At 31.3% G+C, this 17494-nt stretch overlaps 1 protein-coding gene across 4 annotated transcripts in view; it reads left to right on the top strand.

Moving 5' to 3' along the window:
• Mgtor (nuclear basket protein megator) overlaps positions 1-17494 on the top strand; it is a 122720-nt gene that overhangs the window by 54532 nt on the left and 50694 nt on the right. For all 4 annotated transcript variants that reach the window (XM_075368199.1, XM_075368201.1, XM_075368200.1 and 1 more), the window contains exons 18-23: positions 609-857; positions 4702-4974; positions 8556-8764; positions 13124-13286; positions 15219-15416; positions 16772-16951. In XM_075368199.1, coding sequence (XP_075224314.1) covers positions 609-857; positions 4702-4974; positions 8556-8764; positions 13124-13286; positions 15219-15416; positions 16772-16951 — 1272 coding nt within the window. The remainder of the gene's footprint in view (positions 1-608; positions 858-4701; positions 4975-8555; positions 8765-13123; positions 13287-15218; positions 15417-16771; positions 16952-17494) is intronic.

Genomic DNA, 17494 nt, shown 5'->3' with positions numbered 1-17494 from the left:
TAAAATGTTGATCTGTTTTTTAAATGTCTGTTCCACAAATTTTTCACCATTAATTGCCAGAATTTGAAAGTTTTTATTAAGTTCATCCTTTAGGCAAAATAAATTACTGAAATATAATTTTGAAACAGGAAAGTAAGTATGGTATTATAATATATATTGGTCATTATAGTGGAGAAAGGTCATTTCCAAACTATGACTTAGTTTGTCTCAGTGATAAAGTGTGTAGTAATGCTTATGTTGTCATTTAACATTTGCTATTTTATTACATACAACTCAAAATCTCATACTCAGAGACAAAAAAATTTATTGGAAAAGGGTTATTCTTTTTACAGTAGTGAATATAATTATTTTTTATATCAATGTGGTTGATTGTTAGTATAAAAAAATGTTTGTAGGATATGCCAATTAAGATAATATGGGCTTTCACTTAATATTTGTAATGTATAGAATACAATAGATAAATGTATTTGGTTTTATAAATTGATTTATTGTTAAATTTGGTTAATAGATTGGTATTTCTTTTGATAAGTGTGACTACTATTAAGTTCATTACAATGTCTTGTTTTACATTTTAATATTTTTCGTTTCAAAATTAAAATTCTATTTAGGAATTGAGTGGATTAAAGGAGGAATTAGAAATTCTGAGAGATGATTACAAAAAAATAGAAGCAGAAAAAGATAAAGCTGTTGAAGCTTTGAATTTGGGCAAGCAGAGTTGGGAAACTCAAGAGTGTAGTTTGAAACAAGAGATAGAAAAAATGCAAGTGAGGCTGACTGAGCTTAATAAACTGAATGATCTGCTTTATGAACAGTTGGAGACTCTTGGTCTTAAACTTACTGTTTCTCAATCTAATAAGGTATGTAAATATGGATTTAGCATAGAATAATGAAATTCTGCATATTATATTTGACAGTTCTTGAACTTTTGTTAGACTGTTAGGTAATTTTGATTTCTAAACTCATTTTGTTGATATTTATTGTGCACATTTAAGAAGAAGAAACAATAGTTTTGTGTAACAGAGTTTATGCAATAATTGTATTTTAAACTATTGAAAGCAGTGATTTTTATAAAAAAAGAATCTTGTACTTTTTTCTGGGTTGAAAAAAGCTGGGAGTTATTGAAACAAGTTGTAAATTAGTTATAGTGAATTTCAATAAATGTATTAACTGTGATAGATAAACTGGATATGATTTGTTTGCTGACTGTTTTATATTTCTTGCTTTTGAAGTTAATGATTAAAAAATAATTGTGAGTTGTAACAATTTCCCTTCTCCCATATATAATTGAATTTTAAAATGTAATGTTATTTGTTATTTTCTTAATTATTTCATCATTTTCCAACTTAATTACTACACTGAAACCAGAATGTTTGGCAATGGAATGTGGTGTAACAATGAAGCCTGATCATACACTGGTTGTCCAGATTTAATTCTATAATTGAAATAAGTAGTTTGTTAGTACTGTGCCAGATTCATTTACTAAACAATCTTGACATTTAATTCAAGCATTTAATTTTTAATGGGATTGCCAAATTATTTTTTAAATATTGTTTGGAATGTTAGGAAGCATTTTGTTTGCAGTTTGTAGATAACATGTACTTTGTAGTCCTGTTCACATGGCACTAGTTAGTAAAAAAAAAAATTGTAATATTTATTTTCCAAATATAGTTAAAGAAAAACAACCTTTTTTAAGAAAAAATATGATATAATGTAATTAAATCTTTATAAAAATGGATTGGACATAACTTGATTTCTGCGTCAGGTTTCACCATCTAAATTTGAATGTTTTTTAACATGTGTTCTGAAAAGAAAGCAGTAGAATTTATTAAACACATTTTTACTTCTTTCTACTACCTGTAAAAAAAAGAATTTAAGAAGCTGTTGTAACATTCACCACATACACCACACAGATTGATAACAAATTATCCTCTAATTCCAAAAATGAAATATTCTTGAAAAAAAATTGAAACTGAGTAATAGCATTTCTAGAAATTATTATAAAAATGATTTAATATGAGATTATATTCTCTAGCCAAATATGCTGTACGTAGCTGTATATATGATTGTTCACATGGCATTGTTACTTGTTTTATTTACTGGTATCCCCTGGATTCTGCTAAACTTCATAAGTGCATTTCTGTCATTAAAATAATGAATTAAGTTCATATAAACATGGGTTTGAAAATGCTTCTTTATGAGTTATGGCTAGTAAAAGATTTTGCCCCAATTTATGCTTCTCTGCTGAAATGAACCCTTACTGAAATCCTGGGAAGGATTTGGCATAAAATAACTGTAAAATTGTCAATAAATAAATAGAACTATTGATTACATTGATGGAGAATTTAATTCCGAGAAAATTGTATGTTAACCTACCAACAACATCCGACAATAGCTATTTAGTTGTACTTTCATGTGAAACAACAAGAAAATTAAGCTAATATTTATTTATCTGCCTGCAGTATTATATTTCTTAATTAGTGCATTAATTCCTCACTAGAGGTGCTGTAATGCTGTACAATATTAGTAGTCTGCATTTAATCTGCAAGAGGACAAAGCTAAACAAACATAATCTTCAAACATTGCTGTGATTGTGATTCAGAATCTTTCTTAAGTGTGCTGTATTTGCTATTGAGGTGTGAATTTTCAGTATAAAATTTTATTTAAATTACACCTTTAGTGTGAATTTGTAATTTATGTGTATTTAAATAGTTCGTTTCCACTGATTTTAAGAACTGTTGATAATAATTAGTAAATGATTTGTTCTGTAATAAAATACAAATGCCAAATAAGTTTACAAATTAGAAATATGCTGACATTCATTACATCTATGGTTTTTGTAATGGCAATGCTGTGAGAGTTGTTAAAGAATATCGTTGGAGATTATCCAATCGAAATATTCCTAACCAACAAGATTTGCAGATACTCATTGACACCTAAGGGAAAGTAGGACATTTAATGTAACGTCTGAACAGGAAGCAAATGTGATGAGCAAATTAAATATATGCTAGGACGAAGTTCAATTATTAGCATTCTTAGATTATCTGCACAATTTGAAGATTCCATGCAACAGTGTATGACAGACATTATACATATCGATATGGATAGTCTTGAAGAGTGTGATGATGACAATCTGCGGCTGAATTATTGTCAGTGGTTATTACAAAAACTGTGCTTCCATCGCTGTTATTTACAGAAAACGCAACAGTTGCACAAAATGGAATAAACAATACACAAAATAAACATTTTTGGAATCATGACAATCCTCGTGAAGCCATTAAAACTAATTTCCAGCACAGTTTTTCATTAAATGTATGGTGTGGTTTTAATGGTAGACTCAGGTAATGGTTACCTTCTCTAAAATAAACTGTCAGTATTAGAGGATGTTTCACTTAGTACAAGAACTGATATACATTTCCAACTTGATGGTGCACAAGTCCATATTTATGGTCTAGTTATTCTTTATTTGAGTGAAACATTTCCTAATAGCTGGCTTGGCTGAGGTGGACCTCAATTATGACCAGCTAGATCATTTATAAGAATCCCTTGGATTTCTTTTCGTGGAGATACATGAAAGCGTTAGTGTATGCACAAAAATCAGCAAATGAACTTTTACAAAGAATTGGTGGGCCATTGAAGAAATCAAAAACAACCCAAGAGTGTTAGAAAATTCTATCTCATCTGTAATTCACTGTGCTGTAGTAATGTGCTTTCGGGTTAATGATGGACATTTTGAACAGTTGATGTAATATAAGAATAACAGAAGGCTGTCATTTTATGTAAAATTGTACTTAAGTATTTTCCATATTGGTACATATTGTTCAGCATTAAAGAATATATTATTTTCCTGCACTATTTTTTTTTATTGACTTATTTACTTCAATTTTCTCGAATTAAATTCTTTATCAATTTAACCAATAAGTTTTATTTGTGTATTGATAACAAGTTATTTTACGCCAAAACTAAAAAAACGTTTTTCAAGCCAATTGTTATATTTATTAACATTATTTTGTAGAAAATAATGGGGATACAGTTCTGGGACCCCACCTTTAAAACTTTTTCAGGTCAAACACCATAAGAATTCACTAAATCACCCTTTAATTTACCTTCTTAGTCTGTAGGGCTTCATTTCAGCAGAGGAGGAGAAATTGGGGTGAAATCTTCCAATAGCTGTAACTTGCTAATAGTGTGTTTTCAGATCCATATTTATCTGAACTTTTTTCATTATTTTAATGAGAGAAATACGTCTCTGGAGTTTAGCAGAAACCTCCCAGGACACTGTATAATTTCATTATATTATATAAATAATATATAATGAGGTGATCAGAAGTTGATTTTGTAACAAGATGAATAATATTTACATGAATCTTTGAATGTGTGTGGTGTGTGTGCGCGCATGCGCGTATGTGAAATGAAAATTAAGTTAAAAATTACTATTATATTTTGCTTTGAAAATTTTTTGTTAGAGGTTTTCTTTGAAACATTAAAAAATTTTTATATTTGTAGAATTGAAATTTAACCTTTGAAATATATACAAGATTTATTTCTTCTTGTAGTGCCTGACACTTACTCATTAACAATAATTAAAATTGTGTCTTCAGTTTCCCTCTAATATAGGTTGGTTGAATAACTATTTTATTTTTGCTTTTGTTCTAAATAAAACCTTTTTTTAGTAATACGTAATAATGCATTTTTTTGTGATAGGGCAATGATTCTTCACTGGGCGAAATGTCTTTAAGTGAAAGTGAAATTCAGGGTACTGATCAGTTGATGAAAGTTATGAAATATCTTCGTAATGAAAAGAATCATGCCGTTAGTCAATTAGAAACATTAAGAGAAGAGAATTTGAACTTGAAATCTCAAGTTGAAGTTCTCACTCATCAACTGGAAGAAGTTAATCGCACTTTGAATGAAGAACGTAGCAGACAAGATATTGAAAATGTTACAGTTACTAAACATAGTGAATTAATGAGGAAGGTCTGTTAAAATAGTACCTTTTTGAGGTATTTTTATTATGTTTTTGTACGCATTTTATTTTTAGGAATGTTTAAGGTGTGCTTCTCCATTCTTCCTAATTTGTAATAACCAGGTTTATTTGAATATTGTTTGCCATTATGCATCCTCAGTTAATTATCCTTTCTGCATGCCTTTATTACAATTACCTTTGTTTAATATTCACTGATTTTTTCTCTTTAATTTTTTTTATGACTTCTTTAATATTAAGTATGGTTTCTATACTGTATAGGTACAAGTGATAAGCAATTTCGATTTATGAAAGTTAATGTATTTTGTCTCTTGCATGTTGTATTAATCTATAGAAGCTTGTCATTTCATCTGTGTATTCTTTTGATAGATGTTCAAAAGAACATCCTTATGATATAAAGACTTTTATATCATAAGGATGAATTGTTAACATCTCATGAAGTACTCTGTAGAATCCTGGTTTAACTTAAGTGTTTAGATCTGTATTTTTGGTCAGCTTTTGTGGAGTAATTTGAATCTTGTATGAAATTGAAATCGTTCAATAATTTCTTAGTTCATGAATGTAATCTGTTATTAATCTTTTGAATTTTAGATATTCAAATTTCTATAAAAGTTGCTGATGTTTAAACCTCTGTTTTTTGAAAGGTAATGAATAGTGTTTTACTTTCCTGTCTATATAGCTGCTGTAGCTATGGAGAAGGGAAAAGTATGGTGATGGGTTAAAATTGGGCACAACTGGTTTTCATCGAATCTTGACCAATTGACTCCTAAGGACCCCCAGAAAACCAAATAATGGCATTAAAACTTTCATGACTAAATGTGCATATGTGTATTATATATGTTGGCATGTAAATCACCTTATCTTATAACTACTTTGACAGACTTTTCACCAAACTTGGCTATAATATTTCTATAGTAGGTACATTGATGCTATTAAATGTTCAATTCAAAAGGTCAGTGGGTGGGGGTTACAGGGGGAAAGACAAAATTGTCTCCAGATTTTTTATAATTAATTTAAAATGTTTGTCTTTTATTTAAATGCAATACTTTTTGTTTATTTAATTCAATGGTTCTAACAAAAGCACGTTTGCATACCATACTTAAGGTTATTATTTTTTTTTATAATTTTGTGAATATTAAACAACTTCTGTAAAAGACTTTTTTGCAAAATTTCGCTCCCATTCCTAAAAATGGTTTTAATTTTAAAGAGTTATAGAAGGCAATACAAAGTGTGTTTTTTTTATTGCAATTCTTAAAAAAATATTTTTGTGAACAATTATAAAAAATTTTGTGTAAAAATCTTTTTGCTAAATTGCACCTAACTCCAAAATATTAATAGTTTTAAAACGTAGAAGGTAGTACAGTGGGTCTTATTTGTTGTAGTTTTTTCTATTAGCATCTTGCTGGATCCACAAATTTGTTCCCCATCAAAGTAGTGTCTTAACCCAGTCGCCCCCCTCCCTTACACACTCCACACCCTACTTAATAGCCGGACTATTGGTGTAGTCGTCAGCTATGTTGTGAAGTCACTGGTGGTCAGTAGAATTGAATAAATTAATATTCAAAGTATAAAAATTTATTTAAAGGATCTTAAATTGCTAGTACCACCACACCTGCATGAATGAAGTACGGTATGCGCTCGTGCTTTTGTTAGAATCATTGAATAAACAAAAAATATTGTATTTAAATAAAATGATAAATATTTTAAATTAAGTTGTGTGTATAAGTTATGCATCAGAAAAAAGCTCTGTGACAGGAAAGTCCTACGACTGTGTTTTGTCAGCTTTTTTCCCTTCTGCATCAAACCGGGCCCAGCTTCTCTATTACTGTTTGCTTCTGCTAAAAGAGTAACTTTTAATTTAAACTGAGCTGTGTAATTATGTAGTATTTTTATTTAATTTCTTCTAACATAAACTGCATTTAAGAAAAAAGAAGCAGAGAATTGTGGTAGATGAACTTGTGCAAAGATTAGCTTTTAAATGAGATAGTGGACCTGCTTGGACTGTTGCTCTAGATTTGCAACTGGAATAATATTTAAGTGGTGGGGTGATTACCAAAATCTTACCAGAAATCAACCTTTCTGGATTTACTAGCAAATAAAAATCTTAATTTCTAGTACAATATATTAAAACCTAGTTTTATACTTAACTATATTATCTCATTCTGTGTCATATGTAATTACCAGTCTTTATTTTTAGTTATTTTCTAATTGAAGTTTTCGTTAGTATGCATTTGTTTAAAGTAAAGAATAATTTAAAAATATTTTAGTGCATTGATTCTTTATATTAACAAAAATTTAAAATCTGTTTTCTGCTTTCTTTATTGATTTTTCTATTAGTAAGTAATGGAGGATGAATTTATAATTTATAAACAGCTAATAAATTCTTAATTTGCTCATGTATCTGTTACCTCTCATTAAACCTATTCATATAAAAGCAATAATTAAAAAGTAATACAAATAAAGTAGCAGTATAATATATTTACTTTGCATCACAAAATTACCCTCTTGTTAAACCTAGCTTGCAATCTTCTGCGCGATTGATTCATTCTGTATAATGTAAGTATTGAAAACTATTTTCTGAATGTAGGTTATCTAATAAATGTTAAGATGATTGCTAAAACTCAGCAAAATTATGGAATTCTATCTTCTATAAACGTAATATAGTAATTAATTTACCTTTCATTAATATCAGTGTAATTATAATTTAATATCAGTTTACAGTATGACACCTAAATTTGCTTATTTTGTAAAAACCTACTTACTAAATTAAAACCTGTTCTTCTCTGCATTAAACAATTAATTATTTGTGTGTGAGTGAGTGAAGAGACTGAAAACTCTAATACGCTCTTTTTCATGTTTTCGTGATAACATGCAGTTCATTAATTTAAAAATTTTTTTTATTTCCCCTTGTTACGTAAACAAGGAACCAATTAAACATATAGTCATTTATAAATTTTGACTGATGATTTAATAGAAATTATAAAAATAAAAAATTATCAAATTAATTACTGCTGTAACAATGTAACTCCTATTTATTATGTTTTAAAAGGCTTTGCTTGTCAGCCATCACCAAAATATAGCATGGTTTTTGGAATTCTTTATTAAAGTTTTGAAAGCTGAAATTGCATAAATAAAAAGAAATGGGTGTAAAACATAAACAAAAGGGCAAAAACATAAAAAGAGAGGGCATATTAAAATAGGATTTTTAGCCTCTTCACTCGCTTACACTTGCACACATACAAATAACAAATTAATAGTTTAAACAACTATCTTATGCAGAGAAGAACAGGTTTTAATTTAGTATGTTAAACAGATGGATGTAGAATTCATATTTTTGTGTTTTTCCTTAATAATCATATAAATTATAAATCCTTGAACATATGTTTGTAATAGAATAATGTGTAAAAAAATGCAAGGTTTAGTTTAATTTATAACATGAATTTCTCCTAAAAATATTTCTACAAATAAGTAACGCCTCAGATTTTGATGATGTTTTTTGTTAAGTGTAACAAAACTACACTTATGATTGAAATTGTTTTAAATATAACTGTTCACTTGTGTATTTTCTTTTAAGGTGGAAACATTGAATACTGTAATTGACACTAACCAATTACTCCGAGAAGAAAATAAAAAATTAACAACACGTGTTACAGAGTTAGAAAAACAAATTGAAAAGATTGAAAACCAAGTTGTGAGAACAAACCAGGAGCGTATAACCAAATTATTAGGACAAGTTGACCAATTAACCACAGAAAATACAGCACTTAAAACTGAAAGTGCCAGGTAATTGATATATATTTATGAAAATACTTAATTATGTAGAACTTGATGTAAGTTAGAAATGATGTATATAAAATCCATAGAGAACAAAATCCTTCTATCAGACCTACAGCTAATAGAATAATAAATGTCTGTTAGTGCTATTGCCAGTTTAAATGTTACAAATTCTGAAGTATATATTGATTTTTAATACCATATAGTGTACATAAATAGTTACATGAAATTAAATATTGACAGGCTGCATTACCCGCAATAGCCATGGCATAAGGATTACTGATAGTTGTTCAATTATACTTAATGCAGCATTAAGTCCTAAAGGCAGAGGTTTATTATTGATTTAAGCTATCGTTATGACAGCCATTCTGTCACATGTTTCAGAAACTTAAAATCTAATCAAAGATAAGTTACTTATAACTGGATTTGGGTGTAAGATGTCTTTGGAAAGAAGAATTTTTGTGTGAAACCATCAGTGTTGAGAGGAAGGTATGGGGATTGTTGTTCTGTGAATATGAATATGTTGATTTGATAGTTGAGTGTTGTAAGTTGTGGTAGGTGGTCTTGGTTGGAAGAGTTTGTCACTAATCAGGATAATCTCTTTAACATTGGATGAAAGTAACTGCTTTAGTGGTAAATTTAGATAAAATTTTATGGATATTGGCCAAAAATAATCTTTTGAAAAGTGCACAGAGCAGGAGTTGAAAATTGTACATGATGGGAAATAGGAAAATATGGTAAAAGTTCAGGAAAATATGGTAAAAGTTCAGTTTGTTTCAGAAAATGTATATAGGGCAGCTAGAGCACATAGAAAATCTTAGGAGGGCATTAGGTAATGAAAAATTAGTTTATTCAATTTATTCTTCTGTTAGGATAGTATTTATTGTATTGATTAGATAAAAGAATTTAACATAGTAAGTTATATTGCTGAAAATGTTAAAAGATTGTTGTTGAATGGCTTCAACAGCATGTGGCAACCTTATAGTAGCCCTGAGAAGGGCTGTTGTTGTAAATTGGCTTCGACGGCTCATTGTAATTAATAACCTTGTGGTAGCCCTGAAAAGGGCCATTTATGTCATTGATTGGCTTCGATGGCTCGTTGTAATTTATAACCTTGTGGTAGCTCTGAGAAGAGCTGCTGGGTCTGGAAGCTGGTCTCTGGTGCAGTCGACTTGGCTGTAGTTGGGGAGTTGTGGCTCGTCCATTGAAATCAGACCAGGCTTACCCTCAGCGGCATTTTGGTCCCCACTACAGCATGGCAGTGCAGTGGTGGCCTCCAGCGTCCCGCAATGTCGGGTCGGCATCAGTTGTCTTTCGCCGGTGCAGCTGAGGCAGTTCTCCACAAGCGATCCCACACTGGGCTGGTTCCTGCTGCTGAGCCCACCAGCCAGGGCGATTGAAGCCCAGCAAGCTGGTGTGGGAAAGTAACATCTGCATCCAGCGGCTCCCTCATTGGGCTGGCCAGGCTAGGCCTGCTGCTCTGGTGGGGATGTTGGCATTTTCCAGATGTGGCCAGGGAACTTCTGAGAAGAAGAGTGAATTGAAAATTTACTCTTGTGCAGGCGCTTTTATTGAAGCCTGAGAGTGGTGGGGCCACAGCACCACTATGGTGGAGAACTGCGCAGTCATCTGTGTGGCGGGAGTGACACTTGTACCAGTGCGTACATATACTGTGGTCCTGTTGACATCCGAGCTGCATTGCTGTCTGCTGATATTAAGTTAAGAAGATAAAAATTGACTTGTATGATTAATTATCAAGTTATAGGGAGGCCAGAAGGTAATTCTGAGAATTTAAAAGACAGAATATTTCATATCACTACAAAATAGGTTCAGTTTGAATTAAATTTAAATCACTTCATGAAGATATAAAAGTTTTTTATATAAAAAAATAAATATTTACTGTAAATTTGGTTACATTTAATTTTAATTACTTTATAAATAAAATTGTTTATATTGTTGTTTACGTTTATATTGTTTATGTTCTAATTTTTATTTATAAAAGTGATTTTAAAAATAATAACAGTGACACTATACAACTGTTAATTTGAAAAATTCTGTATTAAATAATAAATTAAATAAAGTTAAAATAATTGAATAATCAATTGTTTTGAATAACATTAGATTAGATAACTATTCTAAATAGTCAAAATTTGCTCAATTCTGGACGATCTGTGGTCCAGAAAAATATTTTTCTTCAGTTTACTAAAATAGTTCTATAATCTTAGATTATTAGAGAAGAATGAATGTAAGTATATTTGATTATAATCTTATAAAATACTAAAATTATTTAATCCAAAAAGATTTTATAATTTTGTTCAGTTTGAATCAGCTGATTAATAATGTTAAGATGTATTTTTTCTTAACCATTATAATCTTAATTTTTATCAGCTGCCTTTCAATTGTTGAGAACAATATCCAGTTGTCATTCATTATATTTTTTCTTAGAATTGATGTTTAAAAGATGTTTTATTTAATTTTAATAGCTAATGTAAAGGTAACTTATTCTAATTATATTTTTAAAATAGTATAATTGAAAACAAGTAATTAGAATATAAAAATGATCAGATTTAACAATTTTTTAAAAGAAATAAAATGTATATGTATATGTAGTTTCTTGCATATTACATCTTACGGAGTCATAATATGCACATTTTCTTCTAATGTGTCTATTCTAAAAAAGGTTTCTCCAAAAAAGTGTAGAAGCAGTTGTGAAATTATAAAGCAACTTTCTCTGCAGGAAACAATATTGGAAGAGTTAAACATGTTTGTAAAAAGAAAATTAACAAGTTTTAATGTAATTACGCACTTTTTTTTTATTCAGAATGGTATTCACAGAATTTGTGAAATTATTGTAAGAAATTAAGGACAAAATTGTGCATAGAAGGTGAATCAAATATGAACGGTAATTTTTTTAATAAATATATTGATTAATAATATACTCAATTGATACCTTCATCACTTCTCTGTATAGTCTCCTGCACAATCTAAATACTTTTGCCAACTATTTGGAAGCTTGAATATTCTTTGCTCATAAAAAAATTGAGGAAGAATTGTCAACAATTGTGCACATGTTTCTTGACATCTTCATTGTTTTCGAATCGTTCCCCTCCAAGTGATTCTTTCTAGGATACAAATAGTCACAGGGGACAAATCTGGACTGTAGGAAGGGTGATTGAAGGTTTCCCAGTGCATTTTTCCCAATTTATCCCTTGTCAAAATCACTGTGTGTGGTGTGGCATTGTTATGGAGAAGGATAACATCTCTGATAGGCATACCCCATCGTTTGTTTTGGTAGGTGGCTTTTGTTGACAGTAGCAGCTGACAATCGTAAGTTGCATTCGCTGTGCATTGATTATGCAGAAAATCAATGAATAAAACACTGAGTCATTTTCTGAATCACAGAGAGGTTTTTACAGTCACTGGGCAGCCCTCATTCTTGCTTCGCCACTCCTTGCTCAACATTTTTGGCTTTGGAGTGTAACGATGGACCCGTGTCTCATCACATGTGATGAGAACAATTTTTAAAAAATTGTTCCCTTCTTGCTGAAATTGATTCAGAAGTCTCACAGATCTCCTACCTGACACCTATTTTTGATTTTCGGTCAACAACTTCAGAACTCATCAAGCACTAATTTTTCTAAAGCCAAGATGATCAGTGATAATGGATTGAGCAGAGATTCAACAGTGAATTGGCGATTACTTTTGATGAGCTCTCGAACGGCACTGATGTTGACAGCGTGAGACTTGACCTTGGATGTCGGATCATGATCTTAGTTTTCTACACTTTTTCTCCCCCCCTTAAATTGTTTGGCCCACATATACACTCTGTTCTGGGACAGTGTAGTTTCTCCAAACTACCTTTAAATGATTTAAAATTTCTGCACGTTTAATGCTTTCATTAGTTAAAAACTGATTACACATTGTGCAACAGACGACAGAACCTCTTGCTCGCTCATGACTGTACTGATGACAGAACAGAGTAGAGGAACTAATCAAGTTGGTTTCTCCTCTTTTAACACACCAAACATTAACCCTTCACTCGCCATCCAGGTCAAAACTGTTTGCTGTGCAGAATAGCAAAATACCATTTAAATGTGATTGAACACAGATATCTCTTGAAGTAGAGTTCAGTACAGTACATAACGGCACTGATTATACTGATAGGAATCTTTGTCTTGTTAATCATTGTTAGTAAATGATAAGAATCATTTAGTTATCTCCATGTAATAGAAATTTTATCCAACTTCTTTTAGGATTCAGTAAATGAATTATATTAGCATTGTAAGTAGCACAGCACAGTCAACTGATTTCAACTATGATCTTTTCCTCTCCTCTCTCTTAAATATTAATAGTAGTTTTTCTTTTTAGGTGGAAACAACGGTCGAATGTGCTTCTTGAAAGGTCTAATAAAAACAGTCCAGAAGATTTTAAAAGGTTGGTTATGGAAAAAGAAAATCTGCAAAAGCAACTAAATACAGAAAAAGAAGAAATTAGATCAATGCGCACTGAAAAGACAAAATTAGATGAACAGGTAATACATTTATCTGTTAATGAGTATTGTGGCAATTATTTAGTATCCATGATATGATTTGTTTATGTAGTCACTGATACTGTAAATAGTATCATTTTTTGTCAAGTGACAATGATCATGTATGTTTTTAAATTTGAAGTTCATTTAGTGAGAATTTATTATTAATTAGAATCGTGAACAAATGGTAACTGAAAAATGTTCAACTAGAACTACGTAGTCTATTCTGAGCTTACCATTACATGAAAAAAATTAGCCATGTCTAATTTTTTTTAAGAATGAAGCATGTAATTAATTATATTATAAAGTTAAAGTAATGTACATTGCTGCATAGAATTTCTATTCTATAGAATAAAAGAAGTATTTTGTGTTCTAAGAACATCTCTGTATCTCAAAAATTAATTTACTTAAGATTTTAGATATTCATTAATAGTTGCATACCAGTTGGCTTGTAGTCTATAATATGGTAATGTATACTAACAAATATTTTGACAATTCTTGTTGTTTACTTTTATATCTTTTTTTGGTATTCTCAGAATAGAATTCCTGATTTTCATAAAGTATTAAGGGCTGTTTTTTTTTTCAACTTCCAATTGTGCATCTAAGTAAACCAGAGATAGATAGGAGCCAGGTCTGCATGTCATGCTATTTTGCCTCCTCCCCACTACAATTTCTGCCATTTCTGGCTCCATTGCATCAGTCTTGAGTGAGCTATGGGCAATTGAGCATGGGTGCTATGATCAATGCTCCTGCAAAGTGTGATGCTTTTTCTGCAAGCAGCAGGTTGTGGCGCTGCTGAAATCCATTGCAGAATGAGCCTCGACTATGGTGAAAACTTTGAGTGTTGGTAGTGTTCAGGAATGGTGTAGGAAATTTAAAGAATGGCAAATGGGGACGTCTATGACGAAGGTGGGCAAGGATGCAAGTCTGTCACTACTGTACGGGACGTCTATGACGAAGGTGGGCAAGGATGCAAGTCTGTCACTACTGTACGCCTAGTTGAATGTGTTGATGATTTTGTCCGTGAAAAATGGAGGTTTACGTTAAGTGAACTTTCTGCAGAAATTTCAAGGTCTTCTCTTTAATTGTGAATAAAGGCCTAGAACACCAGAAACTGTGTGGATGTTGGGTCCTAAAAATGTTGAGTGATCACAAAACACAGTGAATGGCATCAGCCTTAATGTTTCTCACGCATTACAATAATGAGTGAGAAGAGTTTTAAAGTCTTATCATTACTGGCGATGAGACTTGGATCCAGTATGACAATCCAGAAACCAAATAACAGTCTTAGGAGTGGATGCACAGTCCTCCAAACAAGCCAAAAAAGTTCAAACAGACACTGAGCAACAGGAAAGGAACTGTTGTTGCAAGGAAAGTTACTGTTGTCCTCTGGAGCAGAGGACAACAGTAACAAAGGAAGTTTACATCACCTCCACAGAGTAATCCAGAACAAATGAAGAGAGGTGTGCTCTCAATTGGCATGGTTTTGATCCATGACCGCTCTGTGCCAACGTGACGTGACCTTATCAAACAGTTATAGTGGAAAGATTTTGACCATCCACTGTCCAGACCTAGCACTAGTGATTTTCAGCTGTTTCAAGGTGAAACTTCAAAATGTGCCTTAACTCACTGGTGGCAAACTTCTTTACAGAAGAAGGCATCAGAAAGCTGGTATGCGATACAACAAATGCCTCATATGTTTTCACAACTATTTAGAAAAATAAGTTAGGTACTACTCAACTTTTAATAATAAAATCATTGTGTCAGTGTCTTTTTTATAGCCCATTGGAGATTGAAAACAAAACAGTCCTTGTAATAAATATCAGATGATGAACTGAATGGTCTTTTAAATAAGAACTATACTTTGAAACAGAGTAATACTAGAGTGGATGATTCTGTTTGTATGAATTTGAAATTTTATTAATTTTTTTATAGCTTGCTCAGTTAAAACAGCAACAACAAACTCAGACTGAAGAAATAACTGCACTTAGAAATGAATTAAATCAACTGGCAACTCAGTTGAATGAGGCAAAGGAAAATAATAAACAAAAAGATGAACAGCTAACTAAATTAACTCAAAATGTTACTGTCCAGGAGAAAACTTTGAGTGAAATTCGAAATAAAGAAATTCAGGTAATATTTCTTTCATATATTAAAAAAATTATTTTAGTTGCTAGAGAGTTTTATTTTTGAGTTGCTAGAGAGCTTTATAGAGTTTTATTTTCAGGCTGACTAAAAAGCCTATTCCAAACTATGGTACATTTTTCATCACTCCTTCCCTGGCATACCTTTGTGGAGCCTTTATCCTTGAGATTCCATGGTGTCCTGGTTGGTGTTTATTTCCTGCAAACCCATGATGAGAATTTTGTGTTGGTCCATTACACCACTTATTATTTTTTTTTACAAGTTTGCATGAATGAGTTTATATTGGGTATGGAAATGTAGGTGATTTGCTTTGGTTTGATTTTTCTTGTTCATGTGTGTAGTGCTGGAGCATTCCAGTACTTCAGTCGCATGTTATCTTCTAACTGGCAGCCCATCCTGTATTTGAATGCTGCCTTCTCTGATCTCTGGTGTTGCTGGTGGAGTATTCCGTAAGACCTTTCATTGTTGTCTGTCAAGGAGTTACTTGTGGTAGAATTAGGTCCTGAGTTAACAACTAACTCTAGATGTGATCTAATGAGGTGTGATTTTGATGATAAATGAAGCTGAGAAGTTTGTTTAGATTCAGTTCACCAAACAAATTTCTCCTACTTTTTTCTGGGTATATCCAGGCGCACCTCGTGGAAGCTCAAACCGACTTTTGTTAAAGTAGTTATTTAGGAAAAAAGTAGTAGTTTAATCCTAAACATTACATCCAAAGTGTTAGTGTATTGTTTGTTGTAAAGAAGAAACTACAAGCTTTCTATTTGCATGTGTTATTCTTTTCATGTTTTTTCATGAATTATGTAGGAAAATTCTCTTAGTCAGTCTCATTTTTTATGTCTTGATTAGCACTAATTACCGACTTCTATAATAATGCATTATTAATGTACCAATAGGCTATAGATATAAAAAATACTTTACTTGAGTGAATTGTTCAAAATCCAAGTTCTTACTGACGATGTGAGTGGTGAGAAAAGTGAAGTTATATGTTGTTGTTTGCATGTGAGGTTACAAGTATTATATTTGAATCTGTATTTGTACTCTTTTTATAGTTTTCATTTTAATTTAATTGAAATAACTTTTCAGTATTGACTAATATTTAATATGTTCAAGCATTTTTCTTTTTTGTGATTATTGTTGGAAAAAGTTTTCTGACTTGATCAAAAATCACATTTTATTGAAAACTTGTTATTGCTGATATGCAGAGTTAAATTTTGTAATAGCCAGTGGTTTTCATATTCAGCAGTTTAAAATGGTTCAAGTTTAAATTATAAAATTACTGTTACATATGCAGTATTATTTAATTTTTGCATATAAGTTATTTTAGTTTTCTATATTTTTAGATACGGCAGATAGCTAAAAAATATAAAGTACGATATGAAGAATTGTCAAGAACAATAGAAGAAAATAAGGAAAGTAATACTGGGGAAATGAGTACAGAGGCTCAGGAACGACTTAGAGAAGAAGGTCGACGTGAAGCAGAAACTTCTCAAGCTGAAAAACTGAAAGAACTCAGTGATCAGGTAAGTTTTTTTCTTAGGCAATAGTTCTTAGTTATTTTTATAATGGGTGCGGCACTGGGTTTCGACCCATTTATATGCAAAATTATATATAAACCAAATTAAGTGTAATGAATGAAATTGACAGAAACTTATTCAAAAGGTTAATGTTTATTAAACTAATACATTATTTCTTAAATTTTGAAGATCACTGAATGGCCACTGCCTTTTCAGAGCATTACGGGGTCACATACACGATACATCACTCTGCAACACGTCCACATCAATGACTGAGATTTCCTTTTCAGTGTTGTTTTTCAACTGCAGTAATGTTGTAGGTTTGTTATTGAAAACCCTTGACTTCAGAAATCCCCACAAGAAGTCAGACGCTGTTAAATTTGGGAACTGTGCCAGCCAGATGAGAAATCAGTCAACCTGGAAACATGTTCTTTCAAACAACCATCATTATTCGCGAAGTGTGGCTTGTAGCACCATCTTGTTGAAACCATAAGTCATTGTTTTGCAATCCTAAATGCTGTAATTTCACAAGTGAGAAATCGCTGAGCA

The sequence above is a fragment of the Lycorma delicatula genome, chromosome 6 (genome assembly GCF_047948215.1).
Source record: "Lycorma delicatula isolate Av1 chromosome 6, ASM4794821v1, whole genome shotgun sequence".
In the NCBI taxonomy this organism is placed as follows: Eukaryota; Metazoa; Arthropoda; class Insecta; order Hemiptera; family Fulgoridae; genus Lycorma; species Lycorma delicatula.
The sequence above is the reverse complement of the archived record's forward strand: the minus strand, read 5'-3'. Positions and strand labels throughout refer to the sequence as shown.